General features: G+C 40.8%; 1 protein-coding gene across 1 annotated transcript in view; it reads left to right on the top strand.

Moving 5' to 3' along the window:
- Positions 1–21,902, top strand: part of PSEN2 (presenilin 2) — a 36,616-nt gene extending 14,714 nt beyond the window's left edge. The window contains exons 5-11 of the mRNA XM_066618686.1: positions 10,291–10,358; positions 10,532–10,752; positions 11,854–11,952; positions 12,703–12,780; positions 13,346–13,465; positions 14,028–14,146; positions 17,861–21,902. Coding sequence (XP_066474783.1) covers positions 10,291–10,358; positions 10,532–10,752; positions 11,854–11,952; positions 12,703–12,780; positions 13,346–13,465; positions 14,028–14,146; positions 17,861–18,016 — 861 coding nt within the window. The 3' untranslated portion in view covers positions 18,017–21,902. The remainder of the gene's footprint in view (positions 1–10,290; positions 10,359–10,531; positions 10,753–11,853; positions 11,953–12,702; positions 12,781–13,345; positions 13,466–14,027; positions 14,147–17,860) is intronic.
- The last annotated feature ends 552 nt before the right edge of the window (positions 21,903–22,454 follow it).

The raw sequence follows: 22,454 nt of genomic DNA, 5'->3' as shown, positions 1-22,454 counted from the left end.
CTGCCATACCCACACTGCAAGTCCCTGGCCAGGCATGAAGGCAGCAAGTAATTTGCCTGTTAACTTGCCATCCCAGCAACTGGTGTAAAACTGATGGCATCCACCATCCCATGTACCATAGACTCATCATGACTAGTAGATTTGTCACCCATCAGTGGATCTAATCCTCTTTTGAAGCCATCTAAGCTAGTGGCCACCACCACATTATGTAGATGCTCCCTGCAGTTGGCATGTTCTAAATTTGCTCTGAATTATGCTGAAAACTTGCAGAACATCTGATTATGTTTCTCAGTGACTTTCCTAACCTTGTTTGGACATTTGTCTCCATGTGATTTGTGGAAGGTGTGGGAAGAACACAAGCCCCACCCCCATGCCAACACACTCTAGCATTATATGTCACTCAAGCAATCATGGAGAGAATCCACAATTACAGTGTTTGTCTGTGCAGGAAAAAGCTCTTCATGCAGGGTCATGACTTCAGAAGTGCATTGGTGTTGGGTGGCCGAGCTTACTGGTGCTCTTCCTGTTCCCCTAACCCAGGGGTGTCCAAACTTTTTGGGAGGATTGCCATATCATGTCTCTGATACTGTGTTGGGGGCTGGGGGGGGAGAACCACTGCATATACTCGCCTATAGGTCAAAAAGTTATGCCTAAAAAATGGAGCCTGAGATCCTGGGTCGACTTATACCCAGGTCAATGCAGTGAATGAGGCTGGGTCCTCTGGGAGCTTCTGGGAAGCTTATGGAAGCTCAGCAGCTATCTGGTGAAGTTGGGGGGGGGGCCTGCAAATGGGCTGAGAAGCAGGAAGCAGGTGGAGAAAAAGGAGAATTTTTACCAGTAATTACGGTATTCAGAGGCAGCCATTTCAGCCTCTTTTCCAGACAGGAAGAGAAGTGAAGGCGCTTCTGGGGATTGTAGTCTGTATGGGCTGCTGCTATGGAATGCAGCACATGCTCCCACAAAGCCTCCCCACAATTCCCAGAAGCCAGTTTGGAGAAGAAGGGAAATGCCTCCTTCTTTTGCTGCTGCTCAGAACATTCCTGGCAAGTCATTTGCAAAGAATTCCCCCCCCCCCCCAGTTTAGGGGTCTGGTTTTTAAGACCCCAGGATGTTATCCTCATTTCCCTCTGAAACAAGGTCCCAGGCTGCAATGCACCGTTGCTGAAGAACAACATCCATGGAAAGCAGTGGGTCTGCTTCTGACTCAGTAGGGTTGCAACTGTGCGCAGCTCAGTCCTTGTTGCTTGTCTCTCTGCTGTGAACTGAACTGCACACTCCCAATTGCATGTTTTATGTTGCATATCATATGTAGAGCCTCTGGCTTCACACACCAGGCACCTTAAAGAAGGATTTGACTGATGGTTCTACTGGTATGTTGTGTACAGGTACAACACTTACTCTGACACTGTTTACACAAATGTTGTGAAGACCAGAATTTTAAAAGTTAATGAACAAAAATGCATCTTATGATCTTTTATTGTATTTTTAATAAATTAGAAACTGTTCAGTTTTTAGGTAACAATTACTGGAAGATTATTTTTCAGGAACTGGCCTCGGGTAAAATCAGACAAAATTATAGTCAGACCGCCCCCCCCCAAGTTTAACCCCCGACTTATCCAAGGGTCATAGAAAATTCCATGATTTTGGGGTCAAAACCTGCCGCCGGCTTACCTGTGAGATCGGCTTATGGGTGCGTGCCTGCAGTAATTTGCATTTCAAATTTAAATAAATGAATACATTTGAGATGGAACTTCTGTGAATGAATGAAGGTCTTGCAATAGCTTAAGGCCTATAAAAGACCTTGCACAAAGCAAGGCTGGCCTTTCCTTCACTGCCACTGCTGCATCACAGATGTAAAACAGGAAGCAGTGGAGGGAGCCCTCATCCCACAGCTCATGCAAGATGTCAAACAGTTGCCCTCACGCTGAGAGCAGTTGTGTCGGGCCAGCATAGGCTCCAGCAAGTCTCCAGAGGGCCAGAGGCTCATTGGAGACTGGGGGCTCCGCACGGGCCAGATTGGGAGTCCCTGAGGGCTGCAAGTGGCCCCCGGGCCGGGGTTTGGGCACCCCTGCCCTAATCCATTGGGAGATAAATGCCTGGATAGGGCTAATAGGGCCAAAAGGTATGTTTGTAAGGAATACAGTGAGATACCTCTTGCTATTCTGAAAGTGCTTTATCTGTTGTCCCTTAAGATTTCTTTGTGCTTCTTAAAAATGTTGTTGTGAGTCTGCTGAGCTTTTTCCTGAGCTGTGTTTCTTCTGCACATATTCTCTTATGACTCAAAATTCCACTGTTCCATTTCTTGTTGTTTCCGTTTTGGCTCTGGCTCGCCGACACTTGGATTGTGTTGATAGACCTCTTACCATGTGAAGTGCAATGACAGCCACGTAGCCCTCAGATTCTTGTTTCAAAATTTGGGAATGTTTTTTTTTTTTTTCTTATTCTCCAATGTGACAATTAAAGAATTGGCATTCAGTAGGTAACCTGGTGACAAGATGGAGGCAAAGGAAAGTAACCCTTAAGTTTACTTCACATGGAATGCAGTGGCAATCCAGTAAGTGTGCTTTTTTTGTAGATAGAAGTCAAATATTTAGGGTGGTTGCAGAATACAGTGTCATCTTCTATGTCCATTTTTGTGGTTGCCAACAGTGTGTTAAATAACATTTCGATTAGATTTAGATTCAGGTGAAACTTTGTAAGAGTAGATCCTCACTCAGATATACATTAATTAAATAAATGCAAGAGTGCTTGCAGAGATCACTTCATTCCAAAATGGGCCAAAAACGTATTAATGCATGAAATTGGTATCTGTCAACGTGCCCACACGACTTGTAACCCTTCAAGTTAAATGCAGCCACCAGCCATATATGGTACCCCACCAGAGGCTTGATAAGGATGTATTATTGCCTGCCTGGGTCTGCATGAACAGAATGTGGGAGATCCTGGCTGATGGGCTGTGTCCAGCTGGAGAGATCACAAGTTGGGCAGACCTGTTCTTAAGTGACCACAGGATATTCTTGTCAATACCCAGTCATTTTCAAAGAATATTGGATTGGTTGGAAAATAGTGGGTCTTGGGCTGACCTTCCACACTAAACTGCCTTTTTTTTAAAAAGGAGAGTTCAGGACTGTAATAGATAGTTATTTACTCCATGGCATGACCTGCCAGGGAACTTTGCCAAGGAACTTAATAGTGGAAAAGAAATCAGATGCCTTAAGGTTTTAACCAAGATGTTGAAAGAAGTGCTTGATGACAATATATTACAAATGCGTCCCTCGCCAAGTTATGGTTTAATGGTATTATTGTAGCCCATTATTGGCTTCTTGCTATACAGTGAATTTGTATAATAGGGATAGATTAGTAGACTAATTGGCTGTTTAGTAGAAGGCTGCTAACCAAACAAGCTTCTGATATTCTGAGCAAGTGAGTCTACTGGGAGAAATGGGTGTCCTGGAAAGAACATCTAGAAATGCCACCAGGCTATTGGTGACACATGGTCAGACCATATGGAAAGAAGAAAAAAGTCTCCTTTGAATGAGGCAAAGTGGGGGGGGGGAGGAGCTACAGCCCAGGCAACAAGACACAGCTTTTAGAGCTCCGTCGGTCCTTCTGATTTGTAAACTCCTACAAGGATTTGGGGGGGGCTTTTTCTGGCTAGGAGAGGCCAGGAAAGTGCTTGAGACTGGAGGCCAGCTAACTCTTGGGGAAAGCAACCCTAGGAGCGGGGCAAAGCCTGTCTTCATAGCAACAAATCGAAGGAACTCTGTCAGCCATTTCTGGCAGAGGCAGCCTGGTTTCTCCCCTCTTTTTCCCCCTATCGCTGGGACTGCAGCTCCGAAGGAAGAGAAAAAACGTTTGGGGCCGTTTCTCAACTCTTCAGTCAAGGAGTGAGTAATCTCCCAGTTTGATGTCTTTGAAGACCGGGTTATTTAGAAGATACAGTTGCTTAATAGACTGAGGGAATTTGTCCTTGGTGGAGAGAGGAGGAGCTGAAGAGATGGCGTTCCCTCAGAAACCCGCATCAAAGACGCTGTGATTTACAATTTGAAAGACTAAAGATAAGACTAATTAAGGAAACAACAACTTTGGGAAATTCAGAGCGACCTGCTGAGATGGCATTGCTGCCTTTTTAAGCTGCAATCAATAAGTAAGGAAAAATAATCTACAGACTGTAAGGGACATTTCAAACACTGGATAAGGATACCATGAAGTAGAGAGACATCTAGTGGAAAAAAATATAACTGATTTTTTTTGTGTGTGTGTGTATGTGTGTCTCCTTTAAGAAGACTCTGGATGAAGGAATGCTAAAAAGACTGTCTGTGTTGGAGATTAATGAGTGTTAATGCTGAGAAATCAATATTGTAAGCTTTAATGAGATTTTGATTTATGGAATTGACATGGTAGTTATTGGTATAAGAGCAATTGAAATTATTTTGTAGGGATATATTATTTTGGATGCCCTGTCTATTTTTTATTTATCTCAATGTACAATGGAATATTCTAGGAAAGTCTTTAAAAGCTCAGAAAGCCTCACCAAATACCAGTACTTCCATTCAGACAATGTTAACCCTTGAGAAGAGTACAGAAAGAAAGAAAGAGGACCAAGCAGGAATTATGGATGTTCTCAGAGAGATCCGCGAAGAGTCCAGACAGATGAAAACACAGATCTCTAATCTAGATAAAAATTTGACTGAGAAACTAGACCAGTTATCATTTAAACTGAAGGAGATGGATGAGATGGCGAAGGAAACACGTAAAAAGGTCAATAGAAACCAGATAGAGATCAATAAGATGAAAGAACAAGCAAAAAAAGACCAGGTAAAGATTGAACAGCTCACTCAATGCATGGAGGTTGCTGATCAGCGCAATTTAGTCCTGGAAAGAAGCATTATGTTACTGGAGCTTCAACAGGCAGGCTACATGCTCCGCGTTTAGAATTATCCAGAAGAAAAACAAGAAGATATCAGAGCAACAATGATTCATTGGTTGGGAGAACAAACGGAGTTTGAAACAGAACTTTTAGAAGGTGGATTACATGCAGTGTATAGACTTAGATCTGTATATGCAAAAGCTCACAATCTACCAAGAGAAATAATGTTGAAGTTTACACAGAAAAGGGTGAGAGATATGGTTCAACAAGCACTGATGGAGAAAACATTAATGGTTGGAGGAAATCCTGTGAGAATTTTAAGGGAAATACCATGGAGCATAAGACAAAAGAGATTACAATATAGGACTCTTACATCATTTTTGAGAAGAGAGAATGTTAGATATAGATGGTTACTCCCAGAAGGATTAGTCTTTACGTTTGACATAAACCTAGACAGATCAGTTAAAAGGAAAAAAAAAGGAGGTAATCTACCCAAATCTTTCTTACAAATGGCAGAAGAATTTAATTTGATTGATGCATGGAGAGTCCAAAATCCAGAGAAAAGGCAATATACTTATTTTTCGACACGACATAAAGTATGGTCAAGAATAGATATGTGTTGGATTACAGCAACAACAGAAGCATTTGAAGCAGAAATATTACCAAATACCTTCGCGGATCATAATCCAATTAGTTTAAAATTTAATAGATCTCGGAGGAAAGGGCTCTGGAGATTGAATGTTATTGATATGAAAGATAAAGATTTTGTGAACTTAGCTAAAGAAGAAATGAGCTGGTTCTTTAAAATAAATAATCATCCAGAAATGAAACCACAAATTATTTGGGATACAAGTAAAGCGTACTTTAGAGGAATTATGATGAAATTTTCAGTAAGGAAAAAAAGGAAGGAAATCCAACTTATCAAAGAACTAACCTTAAAATTAAAGAAGAAAGAGCGGGAGTTCCAAGAAAATCCATCTAGAGAGGAATTAGTTGCGAATATACAGAAACTTCAACATGAGATCAGAATCATACAAACGGAAGAAATGGAGAGAAAATTAAGATTAATTAAACAGAATTATTTTGAAAACGCTAATAAACCTGGAAGATGGCTGGCACACAGACTGAAAAAAGAACGACAGAGGAACTTTATAAATAGTTTGATAGATGAAAATGGAATTGAGAAATACAAATCCTCAGAAGTTAAACTTATTATTGAAAATTTTTTTCAACAATTATACAAGAAATATAATGTAGATCCGGACCTGCAAATGGATTATTTATTAAAAAACAATATGCTAAAATTGACATCAGAACAGAAACTAATTTTAGATCAAAAAATTTCCATGCAAGAACTATCAGAAGCAATCAAAAGACAGAAAAATCAGAAATCTCCCGGACCAGATGCCATTCCAGCAGAATATTATAAATTATTTGAAGAGACGATACAATTACCATTTAAGAATCTGGTTAATGATATATGGGAAACAGGAAATATTCCAGATTCATGGACAGAAGCTTTAATTACGTTAATACATAAACAAGGAACAGAAAAGAAAGAAATTAGAAATTATAGGCCAATTTCTCTTTTGAATACAGACTACAAGGTTTTTGCATCAATATTGGCTGGAAGATTAAAGAGAGTTCTGCTGCAAATAATACACCAAGATCAAACGGGCTTCTTGCCAAAACGACACTTAAAAGATAATGTGAGAGTTATTATTAATATAATAGAATATTTTGAGGCACACTCAGAGAAAAAATTAGGATTAATTTTCGTAGATGCGCATAAAGCATTTGATAGAGTAAATTGGAACTTTATGATTCAACAAATGTACCAGATGAACTTTGGGCCAAAGTTTATAAGGGTTATAGAGAAGATATATACCAAACAAACGGCAAGAATAAAGATAAATGGTGACATAACAAGAATGATAGAAATCCAGCAGGGAACAAGACAAGGATGCCCTCTATCTCCATTACTGTTTATTATAACTCTGGAAATATTAAACAATATAGTAAGAAGAGATGAAAGAATTGTGGGAGTGAAGGTCCAAAATGAAGAATTTAAAATTCAAGCTTATGCAGACGATCTCACTTTTATCTTGGAGAATCCAACCCAGTCTTTAAAATATTTGATAGAGAATCTGACAGAATACGGTAAAATGGCAGGATTGAGGATAAATTATGATAAAACGAAAATATTAGTGAAAAATATGAGAAAACAAGAGAAACAGCAACTACAGGAATTTGGTATTAATATCACAAAGAAAGTTAAATATTTGGGAATTACTGTATCAGATAAATGTAGTGAGTTGATGGAAAATAATTATCTAAAGTTAATGATGGAGATTAAGAAAGACATAAAAAGATGGAATGGATTAAATTTATCATTGTTGGGTAGAATAGCAACAGTTAAGTCAAATGTGCTGCCAAGAATATTATTCTTATTTCAGACAATCCCAATTTTATTTAAAAAGGTGTTCTTTCAAGATTTGAATAAAATGATGGCTAATTTCATTTGGCAAGGGAAAAAAGCTAGAATAAAGATGAAATTATTACAAGATGTGAAAGAATGAGCTGGTTTCGGAATGCCAAATTGGGAAATTTATTACTATGCAGCGGCATTAAATTGGATAAAGGATTGGGCAGAAGCCGAAAAATCTAGAGAGTTAAAATTAGAACTACACGATTTGCAGGTTGGTCCACATGCCTTTTTGATTTATGATAAAGCCAAATATCATAGTTACTTTAAACAACATCTGATAAGAAGAGCATTGTTGTTTGTCTGGGAACAAATCAGATATAAAGTTTACGAGAAGATTCCAAGATGGGTGAAACCGTTAGAAATTGATACTAGGCCAATGTGGTTGCGAGGTTCACAGAATAGGAGATATGATGAATTATTAGATGAGAAAGCAGTTCTGTACTCAAAAGAGGTATTGTGGGAGAAAGGGATTGAACTGGATTGGTTGACGGAGTTACAGATTAAAACAAGATGGTTGAAAGATAAAAAAGAAGGAATCTACCCAGAGGAGACGGAATTTGATAAAATATTTTTATCAAATGAACAAAATTATATCAGAAGGATGTATCAATATTTGTTGAGTATGGAAATGGTAGACGAATCGGTAAAAGAGGTAATGATTATATGGGCAAAAAATATTGGACATAATATAACAATGAATAATTGGGACCAGCTTTGGAAGAGAAATATGAAGATAATTAAGGCAGTAACAATGAAAGAAAACATATACAAAATGTTTTATAGATGGTACCTGTCTCCAGATAGATTAGCAAAAATGTATCCCGGCACATGCGATAAGTGTTGGAAATGCAAAGAGGTGAAAGGTTTTTTTTATCATATGTGGTGGCTTTGCCCTAAGGCCAAAAATTTTTGGCAAAAAATATATAGAACTATTCAAATTATTTTTAATTGTGAAATACATTTCCAACCAGAACTGTTTCTCTTGAGTATTTTTCCTGAAAGTTATAACAATGATCTTAAACATATTTTGTTGTATGCAATTACTGCAGCGAGATTGGTGTATGCTAGATTGTGGAAGAACCCTGATACTCCCACTGTAGAGATGTGGATTGAGAAATTATATGAGATGGTTGAAATAGATGTGTTGACGGAAAGATTGGGAGATGGCGAAATAGAGAGAATACAGAAATTGTGGAAACCATTGTATGAGTGGTTAGATAAACAATAAGTTATTCAAGGATGATAGGTAGGGAAACATAAGAGTATCGGCTACAGTTCTGCAATTTCCTGGTGTTTTTTTCCCTTGTGTATTACCCTGTACATATATGTTTGTGATTTTTCCTGTACCCTTGTCTTAAAGTAAGTAAATAAAAAAAAAAAAAAAAAAGAATGAGGCAAAGTGAGCAGATTGCTTCAAGGGGCAGGCAGAAAACTTTTCCTCTCCATTATGGGCACCTGTGTGCCTCCCGCCTCTCTCTGTCAGGATGCACTCCACATAGTTGCTGCCCTTCGCTCTCCTTATTACCACACTCCTGGAAGATGGAGAAAAGGAGAATGGTGGGCTAGAGTATCTTCCCACCCTTGTCCTCCACTTTCACCTCTGGAAGGAAGGCAGTGGAGGAAATGGCCACTGCAATAGCAACAAAAGTGGGCAGCTGCTACTAGTATGCATATTTGGCACCTTGCCTCAGGCTCACAGAGACCTTGGGCTGCTCCGGAGGAGTTTCTTAATATGAAAATACGAATATCAAAAGGAAAGTGGTCGGGTGATTTCAGTTGAGAGAGTGCGACTGTTGCAGGGTTTATGCAAGATGTTCCATATTCCTTGAACAAAAATACCAAATATCGTCAATCAAGTGCAACGGGAGTGCTGGAGAGATAAAACCACTGGAAAATAGTTACTCTTCCTTGCAGCTCTCTGATGCATCTATTGTTCTTACTGCTTATGTTATTATGCAAGATTATTTCATACTGTTATATGGATTAGTTGGAAGTCACTTTGAGCACTTTAGGGCAAAAAGATGGGCAAGAAATTAACATAAAATATGTTCTCTTCAGTTTTTCTGATAGCAAGTTTGAGTCCTAAAGGTGCTATAATCCCCCAGACCCCCAACCCCCAGCATGGATTTTCCATATAGTAAAAAAGCTTTCGAAGCTTGATGGTTGGTTGGCAGGTAGTTAATTACTGGCTACTGGCCCTGGCAGTGTGGTGAAGCCTGATGGCAAAGAAGTCATGTGGTATTGGGAAGGAAGAAAAGCATCTAGGTCAGGGGTGCTCACACTTTTTTGGCTCGAGAGCTACTTTGAAACACAGCAAGGCCCGGAGATCTACCAGAGTTTTTTTTACAATGTTTGCGCCATCATAACATATAACATTTATGTGTACAGTGTATGTTGGTGTACCTTGAGCCCCACTGAGTATAGCAGGACTTACTCCTGAGTAGACATGCCTAGGATTGGGCTGTGAGGCTGCAATCCTAGCCACACTTACCTGGGAGTAAGCCCCATTGAGTACAATGGGCCTTACTCCCGGCGTTTCTTCCCAGAGGCACCTGAAGGGGGGGGTCGGCACTCCGCGATCTACTCATTTTGCCTCGCGATCTACCAGTAGATCGCGATCCACCTATTGAGCACCCCTGATCTAGGTCATATGCTCATGAAGCCTAAAGCAGAGTAGGAATTTGACTGGTTAGAGGTCGGTGTTGATACTCTGCCTTTTTCTAAAGAGGCTAGTTGAAAAGAGGTCTAATGGAGATGAAGGCTGCAATCCTATGCACACTTAACTGGGAGTAAGTCCCACTGAACTCGGTGGAAGTTACTTCAGAGTACACATGCATAGGATTGCACTGTAAGACCTGACACACATTTTGTGTGTGTGTGTGTGTTTCCCAAGTAGCTACCTAACAAAGTGTATGTTCTTCTGTTTGAACAGTTCATTCACGGGTGGCTGATCCTCTCTTCTCTGATGCTGCTCTTCCTCTTCACTTACATCTATCTTGGGTAAGTATACGTGAGAGCCGTTGTTCAAACTGTGGCTTACCTTGGAATCCCCTTGCATTCAGGAAGCTCGCAAACTTGTGAACTGAGGCTCATAACTGTTCAAGCCTTTTCTTTTGTCTTGCCAGCCGCTTATTCCTTCATATACGTCTTTCACTGATCTCTTTTGTCTGCAGGGAGGTGCTAAAGACCTACAATGTGGCCATGGATTACCCCACCTTGTTTTTTGTTATTTGGAATTTTGGAGCAGTTGGCATGATATGTATCCACTGGAAGGGGCCCTTGCAGCTCCAGCAAGCCTATCTCATCATGATCAGCGCCTTGATGGCTTTAGTCTTCATTAAATACCTCCCTGAGTGGTCAGCCTGGGTCATTCTAGGAGCCATATCTGTCTACGGTGTGTCTACAGCAGAATGATTTTTGGGGTGGTCGTGACTTTTTTCTCTCTCTGCATTGCATTACTTTAAGGCAGCAGTTATCAAACCTTTTGAGTCACAGAGCACTTTTCAGGAGAGAAATTCATCATGGAGCATTATCATCGCCCTTATGCCAAAGGCATGTATGTGCCTTTTGGCTGTTTTTATTTAACTATTTTTCAAGTAGTAAATAATTTATCGTATAGCAAAAAGCATGAATTATTTTTTGAGTTCTAAATAGCTTACATTCTGATCTAAACTTAATTTTTTCCTATTGAAAGTCATTGAAAATTGGAACTTTAAATATTGTTTTCTCAAAACATCAGTTTTGCACAATTTTTTGTCTTTTGCATAAGGGCGACAATATTTTCACCTAGCACCTGCATAGGTACTGAACAGAGTGACAGCAGTATTGAGGATAGAAGGTATCTTTTATGTTAAACATCAAGTTTAATTGCATTAGAAATGGAACTTTCTCCACTAATTTCAGAGAAATAAGGAACTTGCATAACTATCTAAATAAAAAACAGTAACACAAAACGTAAAGGCAAAACTTCTGTTGTGGTTACTTCTCAATACCTCCAATTAAACAAAGACATAGTTGGTGTTCTAAAATGTATCCATATCCCTCAGTGTCACTCCTGCTTCACTTTCTGGTTTCTTTCAGTAAAATTCAGTAATTTTGTAAAAAGTTTTTTGTGAAGTTGACACAGATCTTAAGTTGTGGCTTTTTCAAGCCCTGCTCTCTGGCAGTTCCGAATGCCAGAGCTGGAAAGGGCAGGATATAGTAGAATTGAGCTGAATGTGACCTCAGCAAAAATGCAATAATCAGAAACCAGCTGTTTCTTTTCTGGTGTCCCAAAACTGCTCCCTGAGGGACTTGGCCCTGAACTGTTTGCCTAGCTGCCCTGTGTTTGATGGGAAGGGATGCATTACATTCATTACTCAAGTTAGCAAGAAATCCCTTGCATAGCAGTGACTCTGCAAAATGTGGTACCTGTAGATATATTGTTAGAAAATGTCAGAAGAACATAAATACTTATGAAGTGATTTGGGTTCAGACTGATACTTTCTCTCCACAGACTTGATGGCTGTTCTGTGCCCAAAGGGACCACTCCGGATGTTGGTGGAAACGGCACAAGAAAGAAATGAGCCGATATTTCCTGCACTAATTTATTCCTGTGAGTAAATAGAGTCTCGGTGTGTGAGACCCCCCCAGTGTAGTAAAAGTCAATCCATTATAAATCAGATACGTGCATCAAAACCAGAAATTTGAAGTTTGAAAATTGGCTTGAAATGAAACATATTCCAGGTTACAACATCGGTCGCATTATGAGTTGAGCTCCCTCACCCTGAAATTCTAATTCTGTTCACAGTTGAATTCAAGCTACCTGTATTACAAGTATCATTGGCTAGTATCATTCATAAATGGACATTTTAAAATGGATATGTATGAATATAAAACATTTAGTTTCTGGGTAGTCGGTACATGATGTTCCCAAGCTATCAGTGTTTGGCCTGGATAGGAATGGTTGGATTCATGTCTTGTTTTGCTTGAGTCCCACTACCACAAAGGTGTCTGGAGACAACTGGGAACTTCTTTGCATTAGATGGTTGGTTGCGTGCAGGGTGGGCTAGAGGGGGTGAGTGAGAGAAAGTCCCCTAAATTATTTGTGATTTGACAAATTGGAAATATGCTTCCTTCCACTTTGTGTCACAGTACAATTCTCAAGTGTCATTGTAAGAACAGCACTGTGATTTTTTTTTTTCCCCATTCAAGAAAAGTTTTAATAACTAACTGATGGGTAGATTTTTCTGCATATCATATACGTAACACCTCCTGAAAAACGTAAGATTCTGCTCTCTGTTTTTGAACAGTCCCAACAGCCTAGTTTTCTAAGTCATTTACTGGAGTATTCTGTTCCTTACAGCTGCCATGATGTGGACTGTCGGAATGGCAAAACCAGATATGACACGCAGAGGGTCTGCTCAGCAAACATGGGATTCCGGTATTTAAATGTTGTCGTCTTTTCTTAAATAGCAGATGAGAGTGTTCTAAAATGTAGTTCATTCCACAAATGATTCTCTTGCTAAGTGATAATAGGTGGATATAGGTTGCTGAGAGAAACTTCCATTGAAATGTATGGGAGTTGCAGAAGACAATCCAAGACTCACTGAAATTTACTACTAATTAAGAGTAAGAGTTTTTATTGACTTGTGTATTTTTAAGTCCTGGAGCCAGAGGAAAAATCCCAAAGATTCTGTCGAGACCCAGCTCTGGTTTTGGCAATGACTTATATTTCATCCCTTGAGCATTGGGATCTGCAGATCATGCCTGCTCTGAGGTTTTTAGTAATGCATTTTAAAATATTTTTATCCTGCCCTTCCACTGAAAGCAATGCTTGTCACACTTGCTCAAGAATAAATTCCTTTGTCCTCCTTCGGACTTACTCAGGAGACTGTGCAGAGGGCTCCAGGTCTCTATATTTAGCAATAAATGACTGATGTCTTTGTGCTTTTTCCTCTCCCTACTATGTCCCAATACCACATGCTGTATTTGTGTGGGGAAATCAGCTGATGTGACGGAGAATCATGACAGTTCTTCATACACAGAGCCTGAAGTTCCTGAGATGAGAAATGAGACAATGAGCCGTCCAATCAATTCTTCTGCAGAAGAAATGGAGGAAGAAGAAAGTAAGTCAAGCTCTTAAAATTGATTCATAATAGGGAGAAGTTGAAAACCAAGAGGGATGAGAGGGAGAAACTGCCAAGGTTCTGGGAAAGCCCAACTATCACACTGGGAGAGCCCATTTATCACACAGGCCGCACTTTGAGCAGTGCTACTTTTGCCGAGGCATCACTTCACAGACCACCTCTCAGCTACTGAGCTGCAAAATGATGCTGTGGCAGAAGCAGCACTGCTGAAAGGGTAACCTGCATGATAAATGGGCTCTCCCAGAATGATATTGGGCTCTCCGATATCTTGCAAATATGATAAAGATTTGCACACTTTCTCCTCGGTCACTTGCAGCTTATGACTTCCTGTGTGAGAACGAAGTGCTTATTTCTGGCCATCATCTGCTTAATGACAGAACTTCCTGCTTGATGATGTCACTTCTGGTTCTCACCAGGCACCATGAATGCCATTTGGCCCAGTATGTGAAATGAGTTTGAGTCTCAATGAGACCTGGTATAGATGAGACTTAGTACAAAGCAGCTTCTTTGTATGTTGATTGAATTTTCTTTCTTTCAACAGGAGGTGTCAAATTAGGACTTGGAGACTTCATATTCTACAGTGTGCTTGTGGGCAAATCAGCTGCTACCGCAAGTGGTGACTGGAATACAACTCTGGCTTGCTTCGTCGCCATCTTGATAGTAAGTGAAATTGTAAAATCTACTTGTTGCACATTTGATTGTGCAACGTTTGTGCTTTTTTTTTTAAATAAATTTTTATTTATTTATTACAGATACGGGGCAAGGATATGGGATAAAACTTAGGTATGGGGTTTGTGCTTTCTGACTTCCTGAAATCAGGGCAGTAGGAGAGCTGCCAGCTTTGAGCTGTAAGCAGCCAAGCACTCAACTAGCCAATCCTATCCAATTTTCCAGTGCCAGTGCAACTGTGCCAATGGGGTATGCACTGAATCCTGTGGTGGGAAAGCAGCCTCAGAGGCCTCCTTAAGTTATGGGAACATTTGTTCCCTTACCTTGGGGCTGCATTGCGGCTGCATCAGGGCTGGAAAGTTGGATAGGATTGGGCCCTGTGACTCTTGGCCCAGTGAGGGCCAGACCTAAATGGAGTACTGGGGCAGATCCATAAACAGGGCTGTGCAGAAACAGACTCTATCTGCAGCCAGGTTCTGAACCAGAAAGTCAGCCCATAGGGGCCTAAAACAAGGAGCAGAGACAATAGAAAGCAATCATATGGACAGTTTGCAAACTGGGTGGGAAGCAGGGGACAGAGAAGAAAGAAGCATGCTGACAAGTAGAGATACCTGGAGCACAATGAAGGAGACTTAGGGCGCAAACCAAACCTGCGCTGGAGCAGGCAAGCCAGGAGGCTTGCGCTGCATCCAACGCAGGTTCGTTGGCTGCAGCGGCTCAGCCAGGGGCAAGGGGAAGCTCTTCCCCTTACCCCTGGGTAAGGGCTGCTCACCCCAATGAGTCTCCTCGGACCTGTGCCACCTCTGGAGGTGGCACAAGTCTGAGGAGAGCGGAGCGGCTTGAAGCTTCTGAGCCCCTGAAACACATCTAGGTGGTGTTATGTAATTGTGATTGCACTACTAAGGTTGTGGACATGTATCATGAACTAGTGCATAACTTGAAGCAGGTGCTCTCTGGTAGAACATCTGACCTGCCTCATTGCTATCAGAGTTACCGTCCCCTCTCTAAACAGTGGTTTGATAAGGAATGTATAACTTCCAAAAAGGCGTTACACAACGCGTACCAAACCAACCCCCCTCAAATCTGAGGGGGATTGGGTGCTGCTCAGAAGCTTCTGTGGCTTAAAAAGCAATATAAAAGGCTGGTGACCTACAAAAAGAAAGTGGCTGTGAGAAATGAGTGGGCAGGATTGATACAGGCCGCCAGGGCCAAGGATTCAGGTCGGTTTTGGAGATTGATAAAGAACGCACCCAATTATGAGCCAACTTTATCCGATTGCTATATACCTGCTATATACAGGTATCTGGGAGAAGCACTTCCATGAATTATGTAATGACCCAGACTTTGTCCCTAGTGAGACTCTAAGTGATCTGGAGGAGACTGCTCCTTGGCCTCCAGTCGCCGTATCTGAGATACATAGTTTGTTCGCTCAGTTGAAGGATGGAAAGGCTCCTGGAGAAGACCTTATTCCCCCGGAGTTAATTAAAAACAATCTAGATTGGTGGGCACCAGTACTGGCTTCGCTATTTTCTTATATTGATAAAACCAGTCACATACCAACAGACTGGGGGATGGCAATTATTGTCCCTATTTTCAAAAAGGGGAAGAAAAATTACCCCTCCAATTTTAGGCCTGTAAGTTTACTCAATATTATCAGCAAATTGTATGCGAAGCATTTGCAGAAGTTCAAGGATTGGTTAAATCAAGAGAACATAATAGCAGAGGAGCAGGCAGGTTTCAGGGAGGGTCGTTCCACAATCGACCAGTGCATGGTACTTCAACATTTAGTAGAGAAATATATGTCCTCTAGAATGATCTCCCTCTGTGCGGCCTTTATATATTTAAAGGCTACTTTTGACTCCATCTCAAGAGCTAAACTATGGAGAAGTTGAAGGCTACTAACATTGATGGGCACCTGCTTTTTCTTATACAGTCCTTGCATAGAGATACTGCACTAAAAGTGAAATGCAGTCTGCAAGATCACCTCACTAAAGTGGTACCAACTCAAAAGGGGGTGAAGCAGGGCTGTATTCTGGCCCCGCTTCTTTTTAATTTCTATATCAATTCAATGGTTGACCATCCAAAAAATCCCAACTTCCAGCCCCCTAATTTAGCTCGGAGGCCTATTGCCATCTTACTTTATACAGACGATGCAGTTATTCTTTCAGGAACACTTATTGGCCTTAAAAGAGCTCTGAACTCTCTTAATGTGTATTGCAAGGAAAATGAACTGGTGATAAATTATAGTAAAACTAAGATCTTGGCCTTCTACAGGAAACCCAAAATTCGGTGCTGGAAGATCGATGGCCATAAAATAGAGCAGGTGTCCTACTTTAAATATTTGGGTGTGGTATCCCATACAAATGGTTCTAGGAAAGCACATGGAGAATATGTAGCGTTAAGCGGTCAGCAAACCTCTTCTGCTATTCTCCAATTTATGCGAAGTAAAGGAGCCCAGTATCTGCCAGCAGCCCTTAAATTGTTTGAGGCAAAGGTGATGGCCCAATTATTGTATGGAGCGCAGTTGGGACCTTTTGCCAACATTACGATAATGGAGCGTGTCCAGTCTAAGTTTATTAGGGCCACTTTTAGTGTATCCAGTACTGTCTTGAACACTTTTTTAACGTCTGGAATCAGGCCTGATTAGGATAGAGGCCCGTGTCTGGATAGCCATTTGCTCTTACTGGTTAAGACTGCACCTATACCCATTAGGGATTGCTCCCCTAATCTTCCAAGATGAGTATAAATCCAGGTGGATTAAAGGGCTGGAACGAAAACTGTCCTCTCTGGGATTTTCCATGCCATTTTAGTTTGACATGGGACTGGCTCAGGCGGGAGTTAGGATTAAGCAGCAGATCTTTGACATAGAGCGCCAGGAAGACCTTAATATTAATAATGTCAGAAAGTTTTGTATCAAGGAGGAACTCAGATATATAGCTGCCCCAGCTCCCTACCTTTTTCAGTTAGAAATCCCAAGCCACAGAAGGGCGTTTACATTGGGCCGGTGTGATAGTTTGCCCTCAGCTGCAGTGGAAGGATGCTTTTGGAAGGTCCCATTTTTGGAGCGACTGTGTCCTTGTGGGGCAAACCAACCAGAAACCACCAGTCATGTTTTGCTGGATTGGGTTTTTTATAAGGATATATGGTATCCCTTATCTCCCTACTGTTAGAAGAGCTCACCAAATGCCCAGGTCAAGATTATAGTCATTCTCTTCTATCAGATGCAAATCCAGAGGTAATGCGGAGGGTGGCTAAATTTTTAGCCACTGCAGTTATCAGGAGGAAGAGAGTGGATTGTGGCCTTCCGGGTTGCTCATACAGGAGTATTTATATTCTTAAGTTTTTAATTCAATATGGACTAGAAGACTTTCAGAAGTACCTTCCTCAGTTATTGTACTCTGTTCAATCCACAATAACTAGACCAAACTTAGTCTTATCTAGACTTAAATCTATTAATTGTTAGTATTTTATGTTGTCAAGTGCCTATGTTAGGATGCTGTGATGGGTCGTATATATGTTCAGTTGTATACTATGAATGTATTGTTGTTTTTATGCTGGTCGGTGACCATAATAAACTGAACAAACAGATTGAAACTAGGATCATAGAACTGTACAAGCCGGAATTTTGCATCAAATATGAGCAGTTTTTTAATCTCTAAGAGAACTTCCTGATCTACTAAGTAATTCTTCTCCCCTTCCTTGCAGGGCCTGTGTTTAACTCTTTTATTGCTGGCAGTATTCAAGAAAGCATTACCTGCCCTTCCTATCTCCATCACCTTTGGCTTGATCTTCTACTTCTCAACAGATAACCTTGTGCGACCTTTCATGGACACACTTGCAGCTCATCAGCTATATATTTAAATGTGGAGAAGAATTGCTGAAAGGATCTTTCAACAGGACAATTTTTAAATGGATCAAGTTCTGTGGTTTTTACATTTAGTGCCATATATTTTTCAGGAAATAATGTAAAGCAAATATATAAACCTTCCTGAGACCTAGCAGCTGGATCTTTCAAATACTGATGCTATTTAAACTCAGCTAACTTAAAACTGAGTTCTATATATACACTCAGCTGGGAGCAATGCATGTGTAATATGAGCCTATCCATGTTTACCCAAAATCAAGTCCCTTGCGTTCAGAGTCATTTGTTCCCAAATAAGCGTACATAGGATTGTAGCCCTGATTACTTTGAGATACCTGGCCTCTAAATAGAATGGGAAAAGGTCTTGATCAGCACATTATTGTAGAGTACTGAAAATAGATGGGTGATATTAGCCAAAAGAAAGATCCTCTGTTAGGATGTGGTTGACTATTAAGTTTCCAGTTGTGGCTCTGGATCATAAGGACGAATAGGCATGTAATGGCAGGAAAACAGTGCACCTTAAACAAAAAATAGCTAGGAAATTTGCTCCTTGAATTTAACACGAGTACAGAGGAATTGTGAAGGTTGCCCAGGAATTCTTCAGAAGCTACCCAAAGGAAAGGAAATCAGTTGGAAATCAAAATCAGTTGGCATCTTAGCAAATAACATTTATGCATGGGAACCCCTCATGTTCTTGGGATGCCATTTTAAGGCACAATCCTGAAGTACAAGAAGTAAATAGAAAACACACACAAGATTGTTTGACATATCTATTTTTGACTGGAGAATTGGTACTTTGTCTAGTTGGGTTGCTTTCCAGAATCAATACATCAGAGCATGTTGTCTCCCCACGATTCTGCTCTCCATGCACAGTCATTCTGTAAAAACATTATAAGAGTCCTGCTGGATCAGACCCAAGACCCATCTAGTCCAGCATCCTATTTCTCACAGTGACCAACCAAATGACTCTGAGAAAGCCCAGATGTAGATGTAGAGAGTATATCTCTCTCCTGCCAGTACTTCTCTGCAACTGGTATTCAAAGGCGTACTGCCTCTGAACCTGGAGGTAGCACACAGCCAACCTGAGAAGCAGCCATTGATGAACTTGTCCTCCATGAATTTGTCTAATCCCCTTCTAAGATTGTTTGTTTGCTGGCATTGCTCATATTATTATTATTAACAACATTTATGTACTGCTTTTCAACAAAAAAAAGTTCACAAAGCAGTTGTGAACAAAATCAAATAATTAAAAGGCTCCCTGTTCCAGAAGGACTGACAGTCTAAAAAGATGCAGAAGAAACACCAGCAAATGGCCACTAGAAAAGACCCTGTACTGAAGAGGTACAGTTACTGTTCCCCTACTAAATATAAGAGGAACACCACTTGAAAAAGTGGCTCTTGCCCTGCTGTATGGATAATCCAAAGAAAATGGAGAAATGGATCTAGATAAATCAACAGAATATTTCTAGGTCCTTTTTAATGGGAGGTGATAGATCTTGCTATAGGAGGAAAAGTTGGCACTTGCATCCTTCTATTATACTGCGTGGGAAAGAGTTGATCAGTTGAGGCCAGGGAGACTCCCTTAACGACTCACCTATGAAATGGAAAGAACACTCGGCTGGTCCTTGTCTGAAGGCATAAGAGTGCTGGACTAGATCTTTGGCCTGATCTTATAAGATGGCCGTTACCTTTATTTCCTGATTTTAAAATGAGGGTGCAACTTCCTTCTGATTCCATTGACAAATGAGACAATCGGGTCAACACATTTAAGTGAACCTTTTGCTCAAACAGATTTCTGATCTGTGAATAGAAAACATTGAGAACTTGCTGTAGCAGACTATTGGATCATGCATTATGTGTAGCTGATATAACTTTTCAAAATGTAATCACTGAGCCTGTTGTTTAGACATAGTATGACACTGGGACTAGTGAGGAGACTGTAACCCAAACAGTCTAGGTTCCTTTCTCCAAGAGATGTAGCAACTTCTGGTTTTAATTTTTTTTTGTGAGGGGGGAAGGGAAAGATCTGTGTGATTGACTATTCAGTTCTTAACAAATCTCAAGAATCTGAAAAAAGAAAACCACTTAATACCTTGGATTTCGTTCTTTTTGACTTGTAAAGAAAAAAAATTGCATTTATCAGCCAGAGATGTGTAGTTTTGATTTTCCTTTTTGTTTCCCCCACATACTCTTCAAGGCTTGCTTTTTCTCCTTTCTTTTCTTTAAACAACGAACTTAGAATTCTATTGTAAATATTTAATATGAGAGTGAACTATTTTGGAAATATAGCTTGTATCAAAGAAATATTGGGATTCCGAAATGAATCTCAGTGTTTCCATTTGGTCTAAACAAAGAATAATTGATACTCAAAATATTTCAAAGCTAGAGTGACCTCAAAAATGCTGTGGTTCCTCTTGCCAACTTGTACTTCATTTCTAATTTGGACTTCCTCCTAGCGACTATCAATCATCTGTGTGCCTTTTTTGAAAGGTAATCTGCTTCTTGTGTGATTGAACTGTTAGACTGAAGGAAAAAAAATGGTCCAAGTCTACATATAAAGCAAAATAGGCCAAAAGAGAACCTGTGTGATCTCTTGATACAGAATTCATTGGCACATTCTCTTATACAAGTCTCATTGAAATGCAGCTCTCGTTCATTTTATGCCGAATCCCAATCCTGTTCCCTGAGCCGTTGCGGAGCAGCTACAAACCTCTTCGCTCTCCATGGACTTATGCCACCTCTGGAGGTGGCGCAAGTCCGAGGAGACCCATTGGGGCTGCAGTGGCTTACCCAGGGGTAAGGGGAAGAGTTTCCCCTTACCACCGGCTGAGCCACTTTGGGCCCCTATCTTGTGCTGGATACAGCACAGGCCTCCTGGTCTGCCTGTTCCAGTGCAAGATAGGATTGTATTGCACATGGTGCAGAAGAAGCCATAGCTGGAAGAATTTTTCCTTCTAGTCAACCCTTAAAGTACAGGTACCCTTCACAGTCTAAACCTTGTTTTTCTTTCTTATTTTTGAAGACTGTAAGCCTACTGTTGGTGCCCAATACAGGTATGCGTCATTTAACAACAGGGATACGTTCTCTGATCCCATTATGCGATTAAGTTGTAAAGTGAACATTCAGCCCAATCCAGTGCCTTTGTATAAACAGATGCTCCCTGCCAGACACTAGCTGGCTGCACAGGCTACTGGAGATAGATTGCCTCTTCTTTGCATTAAGAGCCTCTTTGTTGTGTCAACAAACAATCTCCTGCAGGTTACGGGAGACTTGACTGCCTCATTAAGAGACCCTTTGTTGTGCTTTGACCATCATGGGATATGCGATATGGGATTTGACCATATGTGCGATCTGTTGTTAAGTGGCACCTGTATATTTTTAAATTTTTAGAAATACTCAGTGATGAATCTGGTGGCTCTAACCAGGTGGCAAATGTTTTACAGGGAAGTGAAGGCTCAACCAGAAGTACACATGGAGATTGGAACACCATTATTTAGAACTTGATAGGGTTCAGTGAAGTAATATAGGACCGAAATCCATCAGAACAGATGCTGCCATACAGTCTCCATTGACTTTAATGGGGCTTGCCTGGGGTTCTAGGCATTGTCACTAAAATGAATGGGGACTGTGTGATCAATGGTTTCCTTATAAATTTAATTCATGTAGTTTCCATAAATGGGCATTTATGGGGAACAGCCAAGTCACAGGAAATCATTCTAACGGGTATGCTTTTATGATGAGTATGTATGTTGGATGGGATATATGGCATTTGTCTAGGTAATGTTTCTGTGAAAACAACCCCTGTGTATTTGCTGCAAATGTAATGTGTATAATTAAAAAGCAGCGCTGATTGCGAAACTACTGAGCTGCATTATTTTTATTAAAGTGTCTGTGTATTTTGTCTTTCTGAAAATGTAACTTGTGATGGTGTCCTAGGGATTGCCTTGGGTAGGTCTGAGGGCAGGCCAAAGGAGGACATGAAGGATGGAGGTCAGTAGGTGATTGGCAAGCAAGCAAGGCTACTTTGGATAGGTTTATCCATTGTCAGTAAAGATGTTTTGGGGTGGGGGGGGTTGTAGTGCCTTGCTGTGGACTGCACATCTCCTACACTACCTTACATGATGACATCATTGCTGGACATGTTGGAATATATGGGGGCTGGAGATGGGTAGGTTGGCCAGCTGCTGATGGGGGCAGGGCCAGGATGAGCAGATAGTTTCAAAATTCTGGAAAACGGGACTGGGGAAGGTGATGACATAGGAAGTGGGGAAGGAACAGGCAGGCACAGATGGAAGGGCAAAAGCACAGCAGACAAGTGGCAAGACCAGGAGGAGAGACAAGAAATAGAGATCTGCTGAGGGGGGAAAGAATGCATGGGCAAAAAGGAGAGAGGAGGGTTTGAAGGCAGTGAGGGTAAAACGAATGAGTTCTGGGGAA

The sequence above is a fragment of the Tiliqua scincoides genome, chromosome 1 (assembly GCF_035046505.1).
Source record: "Tiliqua scincoides isolate rTilSci1 chromosome 1, rTilSci1.hap2, whole genome shotgun sequence".
Lineage (NCBI taxonomy): Eukaryota > Metazoa > Chordata > Lepidosauria > Squamata > Scincidae > Tiliqua > Tiliqua scincoides.
The sequence above is the reverse complement of the archived record's forward strand: the minus strand, read 5'-3'. Positions and strand labels throughout refer to the sequence as shown.